The sequence below is a fragment of the Arabidopsis thaliana genome, chromosome 5 (genome assembly GCF_000001735.4).
Source record: "Arabidopsis thaliana chromosome 5, partial sequence".
Lineage (NCBI taxonomy): Eukaryota > Viridiplantae > Streptophyta > Magnoliopsida > Brassicales > Brassicaceae > Arabidopsis > Arabidopsis thaliana.
The window spans coordinates 14,512,016-14,534,267 of NC_003076.8; the positions used below are offsets into that span (position 1 = coordinate 14,512,016).

The 22,252-nt window shown below is 34.3% G+C and overlaps 1 protein-coding gene and 1 pseudogene across 6 annotated transcripts; one reads left to right on the forward strand and one right to left on the reverse strand.

Annotated features, from left to right (window-relative positions):
- Positions 1 to 215: 215 nt before the first annotated feature.
- AT5G36860 lies at positions 216 to 5,094 on the reverse strand (annotated as a pseudogene; the record flags this gene model as incomplete). Its single annotated transcript has 14 exons — positions 216 to 875; positions 981 to 1,065; positions 1,152 to 1,411; positions 1,478 to 1,579; positions 1,675 to 1,734; positions 1,817 to 1,906; positions 2,011 to 2,100; positions 2,173 to 2,298; positions 2,397 to 2,561; positions 2,648 to 2,773; positions 2,846 to 3,444; positions 3,533 to 3,731; positions 3,807 to 4,735; positions 4,971 to 5,094.
- An 898-nt stretch (positions 5,095 to 5,992) lies between these two features.
- On the forward strand, positions 5,993 to 22,045 carry GSL09 (glucan synthase-like 9; the record flags this gene model as incomplete). 5 transcript variants are annotated; one of them, NM_001344151.1, is made up of 42 exons in its annotated part: positions 5,993 to 6,071; positions 6,252 to 6,469; positions 6,570 to 6,670; positions 6,748 to 6,866; positions 6,946 to 7,045; positions 7,124 to 7,234; positions 7,333 to 7,449; positions 8,341 to 8,424; positions 8,525 to 8,619; positions 8,717 to 8,849; positions 9,054 to 9,191; positions 9,276 to 9,346; positions 9,439 to 9,535; positions 9,759 to 9,878; positions 9,976 to 10,081; positions 14,375 to 14,649; positions 14,739 to 14,791; positions 14,871 to 14,931; positions 15,093 to 15,177; positions 15,268 to 15,317; positions 15,396 to 15,482; positions 15,878 to 16,006; positions 16,163 to 16,257; positions 16,365 to 16,449; positions 16,535 to 16,695; positions 16,789 to 16,912; positions 17,001 to 17,090; positions 17,418 to 17,569; positions 17,731 to 17,837; positions 17,925 to 18,050; positions 18,175 to 18,243; positions 18,326 to 18,500; positions 18,588 to 18,744; positions 18,954 to 19,073; positions 19,203 to 19,321; positions 19,546 to 19,629; positions 19,728 to 19,840; positions 19,945 to 20,174; positions 20,270 to 20,942; positions 21,121 to 21,171; positions 21,321 to 21,506; positions 21,667 to 22,014. In NM_001344151.1, 41 exons carry the CDS (start codon positions 6,277 to 6,279, stop codon positions 21,681 to 21,683), a joined length of 5,259 nt encoding a protein of 1,752 aa, NP_001329982.1. The 5 variants fall into 5 exon arrangements, with proteins under 5 accessions (NP_001329982.1, NP_001329981.1, NP_001329979.1 ...); NM_001344150.1 differs by having other exon boundaries at positions 20,270 to 21,043; positions 21,667 to 21,915; NM_001344152.1 differs by lacking the exon at positions 5,993 to 6,071 and having other exon boundaries at positions 6,102 to 6,469; positions 20,270 to 21,043; positions 21,667 to 21,915.
- Positions 22,046 to 22,252: the final 207 nt, after the last annotated feature.

A 22,252-nucleotide genomic window follows, 5' to 3' on the forward strand; every position in this document is an offset into this window, starting at 1 on the left:
TTATAAAGTTAATATGCAGTGTACGAGACATATAGATATGTACGTACACATTTACATTATGTAATTATAAGTGAACGATGTGTACGACAATATGATAGAGGACAATAAATTAACTTCTGACAATCTCCAAATTAAATGTAGTTGCAATCATATATATAAGTCAGGTTTGTTCATAATAATTGGTTGCAAAGAACCAGAATATTGTTCTTGGACGATTAAACCAAGTGCACAGTACCGGCCTCCCGCTTGCCGTGCTCGTAGATGTCAACGGAGTATTTCTGACGGTAGAAGACCATATCTGCTTCTCGAATGGTTGTCAGATCCGAAAAAGGGTGTCCAAACGCAAGCAACTCCAGGAACTTCATCGTGTATGGCCCGCAATCTCCTGTAGTTGGGTTTTGAGCAACCGTAGGACAACGCACATACTCAAAAGGTTCAACTGAGTACGGAGAAATCAATACATCCTGGCACATCGCTCTGACTAAGTACGGCATCATTTCGCAAATAGGAGTCATTCTCGCCTTCACAGCCGACTCCCGCGTGTGCGATATTAAAGCGTCATACACAGTTATTAGCCGTTCATTAAGGTTGATTCCCAAAGCAGCCCAATGTTCACTCTTCCAGTTCATCGGAGCATACACAACATCGACATCCTTCATCCACTTCATATTGGGTTCACGGTTTATGTGAACTCCATTAGCAATGTCGGACAGTAATTTACCCCATTTGAACCCGTTCTTATTAATACACTTCTTGAAGTCGCCCACCCGCTTGGTAAGAAGATGCGTCAGCATCATGTCCAATACAATACATCTGTTTGCTATCATCTGTTCCCCGTTCTTGTGCCACATCAACATTGCCATCATTTCTAAATGCTGAAATGTTCAAAAAATATATCAGTGTACGTACACTTCCACGAAAAATTTAATCATCTATGTACAATTTATAACAAGGAATGTACGTATATAAATGCAACGTACCGTACTTTCGACCCATTCACCAGGTGTTAGAAGGTTCGCAAAAAAGTCGTTGGGCACTTTTCGAAACCCGAAAAGAGTGTGAATCCTGTAAAATCCAGAAAAATATTTGATAACAACCTTAAAAATGATGATTGAGATATTAAATAATCCATTTTACTATAATGTACTTACACAGAGGGTCCTTTAATGATATTGCTGAATTCCTCTACTTTTGAAGGGTCAACCACGTCCAGGGGGTTGTATGAGACATTTCCAGCCCTGATAACAACCTCTATCTGTTGAGCTGGTACATCGGGCACCAATACTGTTTTTGCCTTAAAACCATGAGGATGGGCATCATCCTGTTCATAGACAAGTTGTTTCTTCACTTTCTTTGGGGACGATTTTTTTTCTTCTTTTGCTTCGACAGCAGCAGCATTGTCTGATTCATCCTGTTAACAAATATGATTGTCAACAACAGTTTCATACGTTTTTCTATGTTTAAAATAGGTACATACATTATTTTTAGGAATATCGGTCTTGTCTGCTTCATCTGACCCTGGGTTAGGATCCTCAGTTTCTACAGACCCCTCGACAATACACGGCTCTTCCATGACTACCTGTGCAAGTTAACGTACACAAGTATATATAATGTACACATATAATCCTATGTATGCTATTCCGAAAATAGGAATTGAAACACACAAATTGTTACCTCCAAATCAGTGGCTGCAGCTAAATCACCAACGGCTTTGGTATCCAACTCCCGTATGACCTGCATAATATAAATTTTATACATTTGAACAGTAAATAATACATTTTATTTGTTGCAAGAGTTAGCTTACATTGTTAACTACTTGAAATGGTGACGGGGGATCACTGTGGGTCTTCTCAGGTATTTCAACTTCCATCACTGTCACTAATTTGGATTCTCCTGCCGCCTCAACCTGTAGAATTTAGCATCGGAAAGAAACTTTTTAGTAATGTATGAAACAATATATATGTACACAGAACATAGTGACAAAAATGTACGTACACTTGTGGCAGGTACGTGAGCTGTGTCTCCATCAGAAGGCTCATAAGTTTCTTCTGACTCGCTGCCATTAGCTTCAGTCGATGCACTGGCATCTCTTGCTTCTTCCTGAAACAAAAATAATTTGCAAAGTCTTATGGGCGTACACATATGGAAAAAGAACAAGTGACTAACACATACCTGTGCAGATGTTGAAGGTAAACCTGATGGATTGTCTACCATCTCTATGTCAGCATCAGCTATTTCATCGGCCCCTGTATGGGTACCAACTAAGCCAGGTTCAGCAACATCCTTTGGTCCATTATCCTGAAACATAGGCTACCATAGAGTTAAGCGTTAGATAAGTGAAGAAATTAATGTAATAGTTATGCATATAGTCATGGAAATCTGTATATAACGATTACCAGAAGATCTACCTCTGAAACTCTTGCAGACACATTAGATGGAACTTCTTCCATCTCGGTGTCAACAGTAGCTTCTTCCACAGGCCTCTCTTCCTGTGTTACAAAGACAGTCCCAAACATTGAACCTAAGCAGACAGTCTTACCAACAACAACATTTCCTCTATCCTGAAACATAGTTTAACTAACTTCTTAAGCGAATATGTACGTACACCATTTAAACAGATTGTTAAGAGTATTAGTAGACGACATACCAGATGGGATTGTGTGGATCCAGCATAAGGAACTATTAAAAATCCAGTGTCTAATATCTCTTCTTCAGCGGCAGAAGAATTCAATCCATCATTTGCAGTAAAATCACTTTCATTATTAGCGCCATCCTGTATCGAACCAGACAGTACAGTTATACATATGGATTATAAAATATTTAGCAATGTACGTACATGACTTACCTGTTCATCAATGAATCCTTGCATATCTTCCTTATTGGAATCAGGCTCCTCAATAGTGTCAACAGCAAAAGAAACATTTTTCTTCGGCTTTGAAGGTTTTCTTCTTCCGCCGAAAGCAGTGGTATGTACTCCAGGGACATCCAAATCTTCCTCTTTGGAATTACAGCCAACAGAAAGTGCAGGAGTGTCCACATCATGAGAAACACGAGTCAGCCTTGAAGACTTTCTCGTTCCAGTGCTTCCTTTTGTAGACATCCTTCTCGATGGCTTCTTCGCAGTAACCGGTGCCTTATCCATAGAAGTAGGTGGTTCCCGCGAATCATGGGAAGGTATGGTTTGTTCTGGCCTTTTGCCTTTTGGATCAAGGGCAGCACGTATCTGGTCACGGACAAAGTCTTTCATATCTTCATGCATTTGATACATTTGGTCTTCCAGCTCCTTCAAAGACCTCCTCATTTCAACAATAAACCTCTCAGGCACAGGCTCTCCAAAACAATCCTCAGCAGTCTCTTCTTTATCATAGTCCATTTCAGATTTCTGGTTTTTCATAGCAGGTTCTTTAGGGCTCGGGCCCGGTGCATTTCGTTTCCTCTTAACATCTACAATAGACCAGTTGCTGCTATTAATTGGTTTTCTTCTAGGTGCAATACCAAAAAAATTAGTAAAAACATTTATACTTATACTTACCTGTCTCTTCTAGTTGTGGTGGGCGCGACTGCTTTGGTACTCTAGCATAGCCTCCAACCCATTCATCCTCCTGCCACTGGTGCCCATCTATCAACAGTGCCTCAATGTAATCAACCCTTGGATCATCAACTTCATCATCCCATGAAAGAGATGGAGGACAAACATTATCAGCTGGTTTCACAATATAGTTGACCTCAACCTACACAAATAAGTATGTTAACCATAGATAATATACATTTACTTATTATGTACGTACATACACAATTTAACACACCTCATCAGCAGCCTCACACTCCAAAATGCGAGATGTCCGGATTGCTCGCAGAGAGGCAAGACGATGGATAGACCTCTCAGCAAATGTCCTGTTAGGTACATCATCAGGTCCTAGCTTAGCAATTGATGGGATTGTTTCGAAAGCTAAAAGCTGGAGAGCTAATGGGAAACCATGGAGTGCATAAGACCCTACAAGTATACCCCTTATTAGTTTCTGAGCATCGTAAGGAGTTTGGAAATTTGCTATCCTCCCCAAAGTACGGGTAAAGGACACCCTTCCCCATGGGTATTTGCAGAAAAACTCCAGGTTCTTAGTCATCTCGACAGTCTTCGAAGTAGGCCTGTTGGGGTTACTGTGGGCCGCTACCACACCGTCAACCAAAATAATAAGAGATAGTGCCAGTTGCTTCCACCCCTCCATGCTTTCCTCCTCCTGCAGCCAGCTCACCAAATCAGCAATTGTTAGAACCGTGTTCCCAAACCTCTCATGAAACAGAGTATTCCAAACACTCTCACACTCAGGTTTCACACTGATAACATCATCAACGTCTTTCTTCTTGGGATACTTCCCACATTCCAGCCCAGTTAAGATACTAAATTCTCTTAATCCAAATCTGATTGGATGACCGCCGAATACAATCCACATCTCATTCACCTTCTTTGTCACTAACTGACGGCATATTAGTCCAAGGACAAGCTTAGCATTGAAAGATGCCTTGTTTTTGGGTATTTTAAAAAGTTTCCCAAATGGAGAATTGAGAAGAAACTGCATCTCTGGTTTCCCCTTTAGTACTTTTGCTATGTCAGAAATGTACTCCGGTTTAGAGTACGCGTTCATCTTCGTCTCGGAAGGGTACCGGTCTAGAGCAAAGAGTCTTGGTGGTAACTCTTCAACTGTAAGATCTTCAGTCGGAGCAACACTTGGACTACCTGCAATTAAAAGTCATATACTGTTGAGCAAACAGAAGTAGTGTACGTACACAGACATTTTCCAGATTATAACTCAAAATCATATTTTTGGCGGAAACAGAGATTTCCAATTCTACTTCTCAATTTTTCATCCTAAAGATATGCTAAATTCCGACAAATTCTAACACTTTAATCAAACAAGCTTTACAATTCTGATACACCCAAAGACAACAAACGGTAAATTAGAGATTCTAACCCAGTTCCTCCGTTGCCTTTGTCGCAGAGCGTTTTCTCCGCGGGGAAACTCTTAATACACGCTTCTCCTTCCCTGGACCATGCTGCTTCCTCGGGACTTCGTCGTTAGCTTTATTCCCAGCCATAGCTAAAGATGCTATCTCGCCGGAGGTTCAAATTTCGCCGGAAAAAACAGTAACTTTCTCTTGGCTTCGCCGGGAAAAACAGTAACTTTCTCTTGGCTTCGCCGGGAAAAACAGTAACTTTCACTTCACCGGATGTGGGAGTTCAGTGGCACAATTCAACTACCCAACAATTCGAAGTTATGTCGAATTTTGAAGCAATGGATACTGAATTTTGTTTCGCTTTCTGATTCTCTCTCAATCTCTCCGTTATTCTCTTTTTCGTTTTCTCGGTTTCTTCGTTTCAGTTTTTTTTTTTTTGTCTTTTTCAAAACTGAACCGCATCAACTAAACCGAAACCAACTGCTGTAGGGTTTGGTTTACGCCGTCAACTTAACCGATACGAACTGCTGCACAGTTTGGTTTGTGCCATTATTAAGTTTTCTCAGGGTAATTTGGTCCGAAATTGAATGAAAAGACAAAACGTGAAAACCAGTTCTCACTTTGACAAACGGTGAGAGCAAATCTTTTTTCGTCCACTTTTGTGAAAATTTCTTTTAAGTATATTATATTAGAGAAAATTAATGTCGTTGACCAATAATAAGTTATTACAAGTTGGCGTCTATTTTATTGCCTTTTAATTGTCTCCTTTTCGCTACCTCTTCTTGGAAGGTAAGATAGACCGATAGACATACGATTAAGTTTTTTTATTTCTTAGAAAAGATGATGTCGTTGACAAATTAAATATGGCGCCTATTTTATTGTCATTTTAAATTTCTTTTATTGCTATCTCTCTTAATCCTCTCTTCCTTTTTAAATTATATTAAAAATAAAAATAACGTTTTTATAACTAGTGCAACAATTAATTTAAAGGCTTGTTCTAGTGCTAGTTTTGCCAAGTGACGTTGATCATAGCTTCTTTTTATTCTGTTCCTGGACCGCACCTGGCTTGCGTGTTCACGAAGCTGTCATAGTTTTTGGTCCGCTTCCTTTGCCGTTAGGTGAAACATTGATCTTTATAATCTTTTCCCCTGTTTTGAAAACTTTTGGCACTTGCTTTTTATCATTTTTGATGTTATGTTTTAACTGTTCACAATTGAGGCAAGGCCAGAACCCAGAAGTTTCAGGCCAGAGATTTCCATTATGTTTGACGAATATTTTCATAATGTTTGGTTTCTCAGTTTGGCTGTATGAAAATTGTAAGAGATGCCCCCCAAAAGAAGTGTATCCATGAATCAGCCCAACAGAGGGCAGATTCTCCAAACTGTGTTTAGCCACTTTTTCCCAGTAGCTAGTCCTGACAGTGAGCTGGTTCCATCTTCTCTTCATGAGGATATTACTCCCATCCTTCGTGTAGCCAAAGACGTAGAGGATACTAATCCCCGGGTTGCTTTCCTATGTGAGTTTTAAAATAAATCAATATTCGTTACGACTTCAGAGTTTATTTCTTCAAGATCTTGACATCAAATCTGTGGATGATTCTATAAATATACTGTCAGGTCATTCACATGCGCTAGATAAGGCAAACGAGCTTGATCCCACATCAAGTGGACGTGATGTTCGCCAGTTCAAGAATACAATTCTTCAATGGTTAGAAAAGGTACCAATATTAAACTAGCTCGCTTGAGATTTTCATATCTTCATCATTAAATCATCATGTGTCTTTGACTTGTGCAGAATAATGAAAGTACTCTAAAGGCAAGACAGAAGAGTAGTGATGCACATGAAATGCAAAGTTTCTATCAACAATATGGTGACGAGGGCATCAATGATTTGCTAAATGCTGGTGCTGGCAGGTTTGTACTATAGCTAAAGGTTTTCGTTATATAACACTTGCGTCTTTCGTTCACAGTGTTTTCTTGCTTATTTTTGTAGTTCTAGTTCTCAACGTACAAAAATATATCAAACTGCTGTTGTTCTCTATGATGTCTTGGATGCTGTTCATCGGAAAGCTAATATCAAAGTGGCTGCTAAGGTAAATCTGATACTAGCTAGATTAACATATCTTTAATTTCCTCGATGTTTACGTTCATTCTTTTTTGTCTGTACGTAGATTTTGGAATCCCATGCCGAGGTGGAAGCAAAAAACAAAATCTATGTGCCTTACAATATTCTTCCCCTCGATCCTGATAGTAAAAATCACGCTATGATGAGAGATCCTAAGGTTACATAGATTAATGTCGTGGTTTTTCTGTTTAACTGCCACTTTGATTAAATTAAACAAAAAAAAAGCATCAATATTTGAATTTATGTACTCTGCAGATTGTAGCTGTATTAAAGGCAATTCGTTACACAAGTGACTTAACATGGCAGATAGGTCACAAGATCAATGACGATGAAGACGTGCTAGACTGGCTAAAAACTATGTTTCGCTTTCAGGTGATGATTTAATTTAATAATAATACTGCTTTAATATATATAGATTTTTATTTTTATTTTTATTTTACTATTAGTAACAATTAAAATGGAACAAATTAATTTTGCTAACCAAAATAGCGGAACAATTCTTTGGTTCACGGGTGGATCCTTTTATTCACCCCTCTTAATCTAACCAATCAGAATCTGATACATAATATTTTAAAAATTAAACTTATTTGATTGTAAAATCTAAATTTTAACTACTCTTTTTAAATCCAAACTGACATATAATTTAGTTTATTTACAAAATCTAAACTCTAATCTTTGTTTATTATAAACCGATATTTAACCTCGTTTGATTGTAAAATCTATAACCTTAAGGTTCTTTATACACCTAAATCGACATTTCACCTCGTTTAATTGTAAAACTTAAACTGTTTATAAATCTAAACTAATATTTAACCTGGTTTAATTATAAAATATAAACTCTAGCCCTTTTTTGTAACTCAAACCGATATATATATATATATATTTTCAATTTATTAGATTTTACAATTAAATGAATTTAATGTTTTTTATTAGATAGTAGATCCTGATTAGTTAGAACATGAGGAAGTGAATAAAATGATTCTCTAGAGGGGTGAAATGAATTCAAAATAACCAAAATGACTATACACTGGCGGAATTTGGTTAAATTGTTCCCCTTCACTCTTTTCTCATTTTCCCACTGTATTACTCTTTTTTTCCGGTTTCTTTCGCCGTGCTTTATCATAAAAAAATTCTGTCAATAATAGTTATTAATTCCGTACGTATTGAAACAGATGACCATGGTTTATGTTTAAATTATTTTTTTTCACTGTTTTGTTTATTTTAAAATTGTGTTGAGATTGATGATTGATCTTGAAATGGCAGAAAGATAATGTTTCAAATCAAAGAGAGCACTTGATTTTGTTACTTGCTAATGTCCAAATGCGACAAACCCAGAGACAACCAAATGTATGTCTTGTGTTTTCTTGCTCTGTGTCAAGTCCATTTTTTTTTTTTTTTTTTTTGTGTATTGATTTGCACTAATAACCTCATCAATATGTTCACATAGTTGTTGGATGATCGAGCCTTGGATACAGTGATGGAGAAATTATTAGGAAATTACAATAAATGGTGTAATCATGTGGGCCTGGAAAGCAGCCTTAGGTAAGGCTTCTCCTTCGGCTTCACTTACTCCAATAATTTGCATTGCAATCTTACTGAGTCTTTCCAGTTATATTATTTTTGTTGCCAACTTGTATAGGTTCCCTAAGGATAAGCAACAAAAGGTGGTACAACAGAGGAAACTACTATATACAGGACTCTATCTTTTAATATGGGGAGAAGCTGCAAACCTTAGATTCATGCCCGAGTGCCTTTGCTATATCTATCACCATGTATGGATTCAGTTTCAAAATTTTCCTATTTGTGCCTATGATTAGTCAATGGCTTATAACTCTAACGAACATCTCTCCTTACGAGCTGTTTTTTTTTTTGTTTAGAATGAGTTCTCTCTATTGGGCTTTAAAGTGTTTTAAATTATGCACAAACAACCTAACAGTCTTTCCACGTTAAAATTTAATCTGTCCGGGTGATTTCAGATGGCGTTTGAGTTGTTTGAGATGTTGGAGAGTAAAGGTAGTAAGAAGAAATATAAGCCTAAAAACCCAACATATAGTGGTAAAGATGAAGATTTCTTGACGAAAGTAGTGACTCCTGTTTACAAGACAATAGCCGAGGTTGTTTGCTTTCTTGGCCATTTGCTCTTGGATTTTCTTTTGTTTGCATCCCAATTAATACTGATATCAATTTTCGTAATACAGGAAGCAAAAAAAAGTGGCGAAGGAAAGCATTCTGAGTGGAGAAACTATGACGACTTGAACGAATACTTCTGGTACAATATATTCAAAGATGCATTTATCATCTAATTCCATATCCTTTTTGAATGTCACATGATGACTCTTTTGTCTCTAATATAACTTGCAGGTCAAAACAATACCTTGATAAGTTAGGGTGGCCTATGAAAGCCAATGCTGATTTCTTTTGTAAGACATCTCAACAACTTGGTCTGAATAAAAGTGAGGTATGTGTAGAACTTGATAAGTCTTTAGGAGATCGGTTATATTTCGAATTGATACCACGTTAGATGTATGATTATTTAGCTCAATTTACAAGTTCTGACCGCCTTAAATAATAATACATAAGTAGTATTGAGAAAAGAGCTAAAAGGAAGTGTTACATATATATATTTTCTCACTGAAATTTTGTTATCAAGAATTTCATGGTTAATGTTTGCAACGCTGCAGAAGAAACCAGATCTGGGAGATGGATGTGTCGGAAAAGTCAATTTTGTTGAGATACGCACCTTTTGGCATCTATTTAGAAGTTTTGACAGAATGTGGAGTTTTTATATCTTGTCTTTGCAGGTACCCGAACCACTTGCTTTCTTTGAATTTTTCTTTGTAAGCTTGTACAAATCTTGACTGATTATGTAATTTGATGGATTTCGTGGGTGTGGTTTAGGCAATGATCATAATTGCTTGGAATGAAACCAGTGAATCTGGGGGTGCGGTCTTTCATAAGGTTTTGAGCGTCTTCATCACAGCTGCTAAATTAAACCTTTTCCAAGGTGTGTGATACTAAAACTTGTATATAACATTTTTAGCAGTTGCTCGATTTTCCTATTTTATAGATCATGACGTTCACCTATAAAATGTCTAAAAACAACATATTATTGTTTTATAATTATATGACAAATAATAAGGTATATTATTATGTATACTACTAGATATTAACTTGCGGTATACCGCGGGCTTATATTTTTATAAAAAATTTAAATTTTTGTATTTAAGATAATTTATAAATATATACTATTATTTTGTTTAATTTAAATGTATGGTACACCACAAAACAATATTTTTTAACTAAAGATTTGAAAATTTAAGTTGTACCTATTTTGTTAATATTGTTTATGTTGTTTAGTGTTTAAGATTGTATAATTGTATTTGATTGTTAATTTCATTTGTAGTATACAATCATGTAGTAATATCAATTCAAATCCGTCAATTCTAGGATTTCATCCATATTATAAAGTTTAATTGTTTATATAAATTTCTTATAAAACAATCGAGTTGTGTTTCTTTAAAAAACAAATTTTAAGTTGTATTTGTTTTGTGAATATTTTTTTTGTTTACTGTTTAAGATTATATATTTATATTTTGATTATTAATTCTAAAATTTCACCTATAATATACCGTCCCATATTATTATCAACCCAAATCAGTTTAAGATTTCATCCGTAGTATAAAGTTTAAATATTTATAATGTTTAAACTTTCTATATAAGACTCGAGATGTGTTTTAAAAATAAATAAATTTTAAGTTGTATTTGTTTTGGTTTAGAGTGTAAGATTGTATAATTAGATTTTGGATCTTAATTTTAGGATTTCATCCGTATTATACCGTCCCATATTATTAAAGGCATAAACCCATAAATTCTACGATTTAACCGTAGTATAAAGTTTAAATATTTATAATGTTTAAACTTCTTATTCAATTATTATAAATTTTAAATATTTATAATATTTGAAACTTCATAAAACAATTTAATATTTGAAACAAATATAATATTTTACTTTAATAAGGGTTAACTATTTATAATATTTTGAAACTTTTAAAAATTTACCATTCTTTGAAAAACAAAGAACCAGAATAAATCGAGCACTTTTAGTTTTGGACGTCTGAGAACTCAAGTTTCTTGTGTTTGTATTCAGAATCATTTTAGTCCTTTTGATAGTATGACTCTGAATTATGGACCAATTCTTTTAAGTAATGTGAGACATTGTACACATATTATTTTTTCATCGATTGACTTATATATATCCGTTCTAAAAAATTCGAACCACTTCATATACAGAAAAAATCAAATATTTTATTAACTATATGTATTTTGTATAAATTCAAAATAATATAAAATTAAAATCAAATAAAATTATAAGAAGAATCATATATTTATGTTTAAATTAGGTAGAGAGGTTTTAGGAAATTAGTTAAGGTAAATAAAAAATATGGTTAGTTTAGAGATATTAGATATATTAAATTTGGTAATTAAATAATTAATTTCTTTTTTAATTATTGTTTTTGTAGAAAATGTTAGCTTTTCCAAGAATTAATGTTATTCGGGATCCGAAAACAATAAAACCCGGTAAAGAACCTGACCCATTAAAGTTATTCAAGATCCGAATAAAATTAAGGCAGATTTACAAAATTACCCTTTTTTTACTACCCTTTTGCAAGAATACCTTTTTATATGGTTTATTTTTAAGAATATCCCTTTCTTTGAACAGAATGACCAAATTACCCTCATCTAATAAGAACATATAATTGGAAACTGAAAGTTTCCCGCCAAATTTTTGGCGCCAAAATTTATTTTTCCCGCCAAAAAAAATTTCTACCAAACTTTTTTTCCCGCCAAAAAAAAAGTTTCCCGCCAAAAAATTTTCTCGTAAATATTTTTTTCCCAGCCAAAAAAATGCTTTTAAAAATCCTTGTAAATTTTTTAAAAACTCTTTTAAAAAACCTTGTAAAGTTTTTTAAAAGCTTTGATAGTTGCTAAAAACTCTTGTAAATCATTTTAAAACCTCTTAAAATCTTTCTAAAGTCTTTAAAAACATAGGTAAATACTTTAAAACCCCTTTTTAAACCTTTGAAAATCATTTTAAAACTTTTTACAATAGTTTTACAAGATTTACAATCGTTTTTTGAGCATAAGTAAGTGGCATTGAATGATTTACAAGGGATTTTAAAAGCTTATAAAAGGGTAAAACATGATTTACAATCGTTTTAAAGCATAAGTAAGTGGCATAGAATGATTTACAAGGGATTTAAAAAGGGTTAGCATGGTTTACAATCGTTTTTTAGCATAAGTAAGTGGTATTGAATGATTTACAAGGGATTTTAAAAGCTTATAAAAGGGTAAAACATGATTTATAATCGTTTTTAAAGCATAAGTAAGTAGCATAGAATGATTTACAAGAATTTTTAAAAAGGGTTAGCATGGTTTACAATGTTTTTTTAAGTATAAGTAAGTGGTATTGGAATGATTTACAAGGGATTTTAAAAGCTTATAAAAGGGTAAAACATGATTTACAATCGTTTTTAAAGCATAAGTAAGTGGCATAGAATGATTTACAAGGTATTTTAAAAGTGTTTGTATGGTTTACAATCGTTTTAAAGCATAAGTAAGTGGTATTGAATGATTTACAAGGGATTTTAAAAGGGGTTAACATGATTTACAATCGTTTTTAACGCATATGTAAGTGTCAAAGAATGATTTACAAGAGATTTTAAAAAAGGTTTGCATGGTTTACAATCGTTTTTAAAAGATAAGTAAGTTGTAAAGAATGATTTACAAGGATTTTAAAAGCTTATAAAAGGGTAAAACATGATTTACAAGAGTTTTTAAAGAGTTTTAAAAGGATTTACAAGGATTTTAAACCTTTGTAAATCCTTTTAAAACTCTTATAAAGTCTTTACAAGCATTTTTTAACTCTTAGAAAAAGAATTGTAAGTATTTAAAACATTTACAACTCTTTTTGAACCATTTTGTAAAGAATTACAAGAGTTTTTAAAGGGTTTTCTTATATTTTTTTTTTAAATCTTTTAAAAACTCTTGTACATCTTTTAAAACCCTTTAAAATCCCTTGTAATTCTATTGAAACACTTTTAAACCCTTTAAAAATCTTTAAAAAACTCTTGTAAGTCTTTTAAAGCCCTCTAAAATCTCTTGTAAATCTTTTAAAACCCTTTTAAAATCTCTTGTAAATCTTTTAAACCCTTTTAAAATCTTTTGTAAATCGTTTAAAATATTTTTAAACCCTTTTAATATCCCTTGTAAATCTATTTTCCGCCAAAAAAAAATTTTACGGGAAAAATGTTTTCGAAAATGTTTTTTGGCGGGAAATTTTTTTTCGAAAATTTTTGGCGGGAAATTTTGTTTTGGAATAATTTAGGCGCAAAATATTAATATTTCATTTTGTTAACGTAAATCAATTTACAAATAGGGGTAAAATGGTCATTAAAAATTTAAATAGGGTATAAATGAAAATGGTAAATAGAAAAGGGTAGAATTGAAAAGGGGTAGTGTGAAAAGGGCATTAGAAAGAATTTTTCTAAAATTAAACCTGATAAAACCCGACGCATTTGAATTAGATCATTAAAGCTCAAATTTCAAACATTAACGACGAAAATGTTTATATAGATATATATCAAATTTCTGTAACAAAATATGAAGGTTCAAAAATGCTTCCCAATAATTAAAAATATCAGAAAGTTATGTCTGTTAAAAATTATTGTTATATCATCTCATATATATATATATATACATATATAATTTAATCAAATATATATTAATATATGATATAGTTTGTTCACTAAAATGAAACTAAAACAAATATATCCTATAATTATATTAATAAAACAAATATATATCAATACATGATATAGTTTGTTCACTAATCATATATATAAAAATCAAAATACAATTATATTAGTAAAACAAATATAATTAAAATTTGAATGATTTAGTTATAATCTAAATTTTAACTTAATAAACTGTTTGTTATTCTTCCTATAACTTTTAACAGTAAAAATTAAACATAGTTATTGTATGCTAAATAATATATAGATATAAGAGTTGTACATTTAGAAAATACAAAAAATAAATTATATATATTTTTAATCTACTAAACATATTAATTTTTTATTTTTTGAAAAAAATATATCTCCGTGGTATATTGCGGGTTAAAATCTAGTACAGTCTTAATTTTCTAGGAAATTTATGGTGAAAATGTCACAATGATGATGCAAGTGAATAGAAACTAATTTTGCATTATATATCTCTGACTACGTCCTCAAATTTGCAGCTTTCCTTGATATAGCTCTGAGCTGGAAAGCAAGACATAGCATGTCAACACATGTGAGGCAAAGATACATCTTCAAGGCAGTGGCGGCTGCAGTATGGGTTTTACTCATGCCATTAACTTACGCATACAGCCACACCTCTATTTTCATTGTGGCTATTCTTATCTACTTATCCCCAAACATGCTCCCGGAAATGTTGCTCTTGATTCCTAGCATCCGACGTACACTTGAAAAGTCTGACTTTAGGCCAGTGAAATTGATAATGTGGTGGTCTCAGGTATATTATTAATATATCCTATGTTGATACACTGTCAATTCATACATGTTGATAAACAAGGTGATTGATCATGATTCTTGGTGACGCAGCCTGAACTGTATATAGGAAGAGGTATGCATGAAAGTGCATGGTCAATCTACAAGTAAGAACATGCATATGCTTGTTGAAATGTTGGTTGGTCTTCCTAAATTTCCTAATGAGGTTTCTATGAATGATTTTAGGTACATGATGTTCTGGATTGTCTTGTTAACCTCAAAGCTTGCATTCAGTTATTATGTGGAGGTATCACAATTTCACTTATCTTCAACTTTTTGTTTTGCTGTATGTAAGGAAACATTAACATTAAAACTTAGAGACATGCGTTTCTCTAATAACGTCACGGCTGAATTTTAGTGACATTTTCGTCAGTCCATATATATGTTCTCATACTTCCATCTTCAAAGCAGATTAAGCCTCTTATGGGTCCAACCAAAGAAATTATGAGTGTTCCTATGCCAGGCTACTGGTTGCCCGAGTTTTTCCCTCATGGTAATGGTTAATAGCATGTGGATATTTTCTTATTACATAGTGAAGCCTTTATTCAATAATCTGGTTTTTCCTTTTGTTTTGTTTTTTCAGTTAAGAACAATAGAGGTGTTGTGATCACACTCTGGTCACCTGTTATCCTTGTGAGTTAGAATAGATTCTTCATTTCCATATGGTCATTTCTCACACTCTCCCCAATCTACGCTAACTTTCATATGCAGGTTTATTTCATGGACACTCAAATATGGTATGCTATAGTATCAACTCTGGTTGGAGGTTTATATGGAGCTTTTCGACACATCGGAGAGGTTCATACTTTCTTTACCATAAATTTTAAAAGAATTTAGGAACAGCTTATTTCATGAGGAAATGACATGCTAATAAATCTTTTTAAGGGTTATGGAAGAATAAAATAGTTCAAACATTGGCATAATGTCACAAAAGCCTAACTAAGCACCATATGTTTTTTTTTTTTTTTTTGGTGTGGTATCAACTAACCATATATATTTTAACAAGTTAGTTGGTCTTTGTTGAGTATATATAAGTATAGATTTCAATGGATTTATACGGAACTTTTGGTATAGAACTGTTTGGGAGGCTTAGCATTGAGAAATAATTGATGCTCTAGAATTTATCCTTTAGGTTCTGGCTTGCGTTTCCTAGCTATATTGTTTCTTGAAAGAAGTTTATTTCATTTTCTCAGATCCAAACACTTGGAATGTTGAGGTCTAGATTTCAGTCCTTACCAGGAGCCTTTAATGCTTGTTTGATTCCAAATGAGAATACGAAAGAAAAAGGAATTAAATTGGCTTTCTCTCGCAAGTGCCACAAGGTCTGCTTCCTACTATTATTATACGGCTATATGTATATATGAAATATCAAGATATATGAGGCAAACCTATATTTATTAAAATTAAAATGTGAGTTCTCAGTATCATTGCTTTTGAATAGAACTCACTTTGAGTTGTTGTTTTTTTTTCTTTTTCAGATCCCAAATACTAATGGCAAGGAAGCAAAACAATTTTCTCAGATGTGGAACACCATAATTAATAGTTTTCGAGAAGAGGATCTGATTAGCAATAGGTTGAGTCTGCCATCGAATTTTCGTCCGTTTGACAACTAAAAGTTATTGCTAAATCCTTCTAGCTGGAGAAGAGTTTACTGATTAATTAATGTTGATAAGTATGTAGGGAACTGGAACTCCTGCTGATGTCATGTTGGGCTTACCCTGATCTGGATTTTATCCGCTGGCCAATTTTTCTGTTGGCCAGTAAGGTAAATATTATCCTTGTCTTAAATCTGATCTTACGTTCCGATTTCGGTTCTTATTTGCATATGTACTTGTGTTTATACATGGTAGATCCCAATAGCCGTGGATATTGCAAAAAAAAGGAATGGAAAACACCGTGAACTGAAAAATATACTGGCTGAGGACAATTGCATGAGTTGTGCTGTTAGAGAGTGTTATGCTTCTATTAAGAAACTCTTGAATACTCTGGTCACCGGAAATAGTGATTTAATGTAAGTATCACAAAACTTATCTTATATAAACTTTTCCTATAATTAGCTTATCCTATATAGTTGTCCTTTCCTAATTTATTTGTCTTTGTACAGGCTCATAACCACAGTTTTCACCATTATTGACACACATATAGAGAAAGATACACTCTTGACAGAGTTGAATTTGAGTGTTCTTCCTGATCTGCATGGCCACTTTGTTAAGCTAACTGAATATGTGGTAAGCCTTGTAGCCATACCATGTTCAACATCTCATCACCCTTGGCGCGAATTCAGGAGAATAACTGAAATTAGCCTTCTTGCAACAGCTGCAAAACAAAGACAAGGACAAGATTCAGATTGTTAATGTCTTGCTGAAAATATTAGAAATGGTGACAAAAGACATACTAAAGGAAGAGGTTTCAAGTAAGATCACCTGACTTTAAGGTTTTTTTGTTGAATGGTTGATCAATGTTTTTTTTTTTTTTTTTTTTGAAGCATGCTCATTTATAATTTCCTTTATATAGCTTGCTAGAGTTATGCCACTCTGGATCATACAAGGTTCATCACCAACATAAATATTTCAGCAAACTCCAGTTCCCAGCGTTCTCTCAAACAGAAGCCGAGAAAGAGAGAGCAAGTCTCCTCTTTAAAATTTCATCCTTGCACCATTCTTGTTTCCATGAAAAGGGGTGCATTTGACTCTAAGCTGTGTGTGATTCTCTATTTTTTTTTTCTCCCGGCAGATCAAGAGGCTTCATCTTTTGCTTACTGTCAAAGAGTCGGCTATGGATGTTCCATCCAACTTGGAAGCGCGAAGGCGTCTTACATTCTTTTCAAACTCATTATTCATGGAAATGCCTGGTGCACCCAAAATCCAAAACATGCTTTCCTTTTCGTAGGTTCTATTGACTTAATTTCAACTTCTTTTTTGGCCACCTCCATTGAGGAAGAAACTCTGTAATTGCACTCTTAATTTCCTGCAAGATTTTGAAGCCATAAGAAATCCAAGAGCAATAAAACATCTTATTGACAACTATTTGCTTGTGTTTTCCTTAGGGCACTAACACCATACTATTCAGAGGATGTCCTTTTCTCCACATTTGATCTGGAAAAGGAAAATGATGGAGTCTCAATACTGTTTTACTTGCAGAAAATATTTCCAGGTTTTTCATGTCTTTCACTCTTTCTATCTCCCCCACAAATATCATTTGACACTCTTTTTTTCAACTGAGTCTGTACTTTACGTCCAGATGAATGGAAAAACTTTCTGGAACGAGTTAAATGTGGCACTGAGGAAGAACTCGACGCAATAGATTATTTGAAAGAGGAGATTCGTCTTTGGGCATCTTACAGGGGCCAAACACTGACCAAAACAGGTATGTGGTCTTTCACTAGACGAATTTTATACTTCGCTCTTTCACTGGACGAAAAAAACAAGAAACTGAACTTAAAAAGTTGTGAGTGAGTTTTTTTTTTTTTTTTTTTAATTTGATCAACCAGTGCGAGGCATGATGTATTACCAAAAGGCTTTGGAGCTTCAGGCCTTCTTTGATCTAGCTAATGAAAGAGGTGCATGAAAGTCTTTGTTATGATTACTTTTATTTGTAGAAACTATGGACATGTTCCCTCAAATGCTTTTGTTTTGTTCAAGAATTAATGAAAGGATACAAGAGTGCCGAAGCTTCAAGTAGTGGAAGTTCACTCTGGGCTGAGTGTCAAGCACTTGCTGATATTAAATTCACCTATGTGGTCGCATGCCAACAATACAGTATACATAAGAGATCTGGTGACCAACGTGCTAAAGACATATTGACGCTTATGACTACGTATGCCTTCTTTCATCATAATTATTAGTTTGATCTGTTATTTCCTTCTCATATACGTTAATGAAGCTTGATTTTTCACTGTGGCAGGTACCCATCTTTACGTGTTGCTTATATCGATGAGGTTGAGCAAACACATATATATAGTAAGGGGACAAGTGAAAATTTTTATTACTCAGCTCTTGTCAAAGCTGCTCCACAAACCTATTCTACCGATTCCTCTGATTCTGGTCATATGCTAGACCAGGTATAGATATTACAAGATCGAAACTGCGAAAACTCACTACAACATCTTAAACTTTGGTGCTCAATATTCATGACCCAATTGCTTGTGTATTGAGCTTCCTAAAATCTATTCTTTTTTTTTTGTGTCCTTCTTCTCACAGTGATATACATTTTCAAAAAATCCCACTCAATCATCCTCTCAGTTATTTTACTTTATATATCTTTCTCCAGGTCATTTATCAGATTAAACTACCAGGACCTCCTATAATAGGAGAAGGAAAACCGGAAAATCAGAACAATGCTATCATTTTTACACGCGGAGAAGCGTTGCAGACAATAGACATGAACCAGGTGCGTCAACTAATTTTATTTTTATCAGCAGAGCCTAGTGAATTGTGAATCTCAATATGCTTTCTAGTATTCTCTAGCAAAATTTCTCTTCATATCAAAATCTGAAGATCTAAAAAATTCAATAAACAGGATTATTACATAGAAGAAGCTTTCAAAATGAGGAACTTGCTACAAGAATTTCTTGAAAAGAATGGAGGCGTGAGATATCCTACGATACTTGGACTAAGAGAGCATATTTTCACACGAAGGTATCACGAAAAAACATTTCTAAATATACTTTCTTAACTATGCTATACAATCGAGAACCCTTGAGGTACTGTGTATATATATAATAAGAAAAGATAGGTATTATGATATATTTAATTAAGCCCTTTCTATGAATCTATTTTGTTTAAACACTTCTTCTTTTTAGATATCAGTTTTGGTCCTCGCACACAAAGTGATCTCCTATTTCTCTCGTTTCTTGTGGCAGTGTTTCTTGTCTTGCATGGTTTATGTCAAATCAGGAGCATAGCTTTGTTACTATTGGGCAGAGGGTGCTAGCTAATCCTTTGAAGTGAGTTTCTTTTTTTCCTGGTTTAGAAAAGTTCTATGTTGGAAGGGATATCTGAATTTGTGAGTTAATATTAATATTTTACCCCAACTCCTGGATAGGGTACGATTTCATTACGGTCATCCAGATGTTTTTGATAGAGTATTTCACCTGACCAGAGGGGGTGTCTCCAAAGCTTCTAAAGTTATTAATCTAAGTGAAGACATATTTGCAGGTACTTGCTTCAACTCCTTTCTTCTGTGACACGCATAAACACGTATATGTATGATCTAATTTAGAACGTTATTCTTTTCTTAATATCATTTTGGCTGCTTTTAGGTTTCAATTCTACTCTACGTGAAGGCACCGTGAGTCATCATGAATACATACAAGTTGGTAAAGGGAGAGATGTGGGACTCAACCAAATTTCAATGTTTGAGGCAAAGATAGCTAACGGAAGTGGTGAGCAAACTCTAAGTCGTGACCTATATAGACTAGGCCACCAATTTGATTTCTTCCGTATGCTCTCTTGCTATTTCACTACAGTTGGGTTCTATTTCTGTAGCATGGTATGTCTAAGTTCTCCCTTTTTTATCTACAATTAGTATTTAACATGCATGGAAGTTTGTCTTAGTCTAAAGCCATATTGTCTGTTTCCTTACAGTTAACCGTGCTTACGGTCTATGTATTTCTCTATGGACGGTTGTATCTCGTTCTAAGTGGGGTTGAAAAAGAATTGGGGAACAAGCCTATGATGATGGAAATTATCCTTGCTTCGCAGTCGTTCGTGCAGATTGTTTTTTTGATGGCCATGCCTATGATCATGGAGATTGGGCTTGAGAGGGGATTTTATGACGCCCTATTTGATTTTGTATTGATGCAGCTACAACTTGCTTCCGTATTTTTCACATTTCAACTTGGGACAAAATTTCATTACTACTGCAAGACATTGTTGCATGGAGGCGCAGAATACAGAGGTACTGGCCGTGGATTTGTGGTGTTCCATGCCAAATTTGCTGAAAACTACAGGTTTTACTCTCGTAGTCATTTTGTGAAGGCTACTGAGCTAGGGATTCTCCTACTCGTGTATCACATATTTGGCCCAACCTATATAGGGTTGTTCACTATTTCGATATGGTTCATGGTGGGTACATGGCTCTTTGCTCCTTTCTTATTCAACCCATCTGGTTTTGAGTGGCATGAAATTGTCGAAGACTGGGCAGATTGGAAAAAATGGATTGAATATGATAATGGGGGGATAGGTGTTCCTCCAGAGAAGAGCTGGGAATCATGGTGGGAGAAGGATATTGAACATCTTCAACACTCGGGAAAATGGGGTATCGTTGTTGAGATTTTTTTTGCATTACGCTTCTTCATATTTCAGTACGGACTTGTGTATCAACTCAGCGCCTTTAAAAATAAATATAGTAGTTTATGGGTAAGCTACTTATGTCGCTTCCTTTTTGAATTCATTACTTGAGTCTCTTAGTTTTGCTAAATACTTTTTTTTTCCAGGTTTTTGGGGCTTCATGGTTACTGATCTTAATCCTTTTACTCACTGTGACGGTATGTAGAACAGTTCATGTCGAGTTTTTTTCTATATGAGATACTAGACTGATTAAATTGTCCGAGTCTCCTTGAATGCTAGATATAAATATGTTAAGTGATCCATGGGTGCTAAGCGATGGATTTTGTTTTCAATGCAACTATCACAGGTTTTGGATTATGCAAGGCGACGGCTGGGAACAGAGTTCCAACTTTTATTCAGGATCATCAAGGTTTCCTTGTTTCTCGCATTTATGGCAATATTCATTACTCTCATGACTTGTCGTCTTATACTACCCCAAGACGTCTTCCTCTGCATGCTTGCATTAATCCCAACTGGATGGGGATTACTACTTGTAAGTCTTCCTGCTCTATCAAACTTCGCCAAATGTTTTAAAACATGTCTTTATTGAGTGTCTGAGATATTTTTATGTATTCTGCTTCTAGGGTTTTCCAAATCCTTGAGGATGTTTAGGATTGTGTTCATATTAAATTATTTTACTGTTCTCCTTCCAGATTGCACAATCTTGTAAGCCTCTGATTCAACAACCAGGGATATGGTCTTGGGTGATGACGTTGGCTTGGGTCTACGACCTCGTGATGGGTTCTCTCTTGTTTATTCCAATAGCGTTTATGGCCTGGTTCCCATTCATATCGGAGTTCCAAACGAGAATGCTCTTTAACCAAGCCTTTAGCAGAGGTCTACATATCTCACGTATTCTCAGTGGTCAGAGAAAACACCGCTCCTCCAAGAATAAAGACTGAGAACCCTATTTGCAGGCAATTGTATTTGGTATATGTGTGCATGCTTTGTAAGGGAAGGCAAATGTGATATACTAAAACCTCTATAAATTAATACTTGATAAATTAATAACCTATATAAGTTAATAATTTTTTGGATATGAGTTGGGACCAATGTAATTTGTTTTTGAAAATTTTATATAAATATATAATCCCATCAATTCTTCAAAAGTCAAGGAAAGGTTAAAATCTGGTCTCATAGCTTCGTTAATGATTGTGGTAATTTATTGAGGAAGATTATGTTTAGGGGGTGCTGCATAATCACAGTGTCAAATGGTGGGTGAGTTTTCTAAAGATAAGT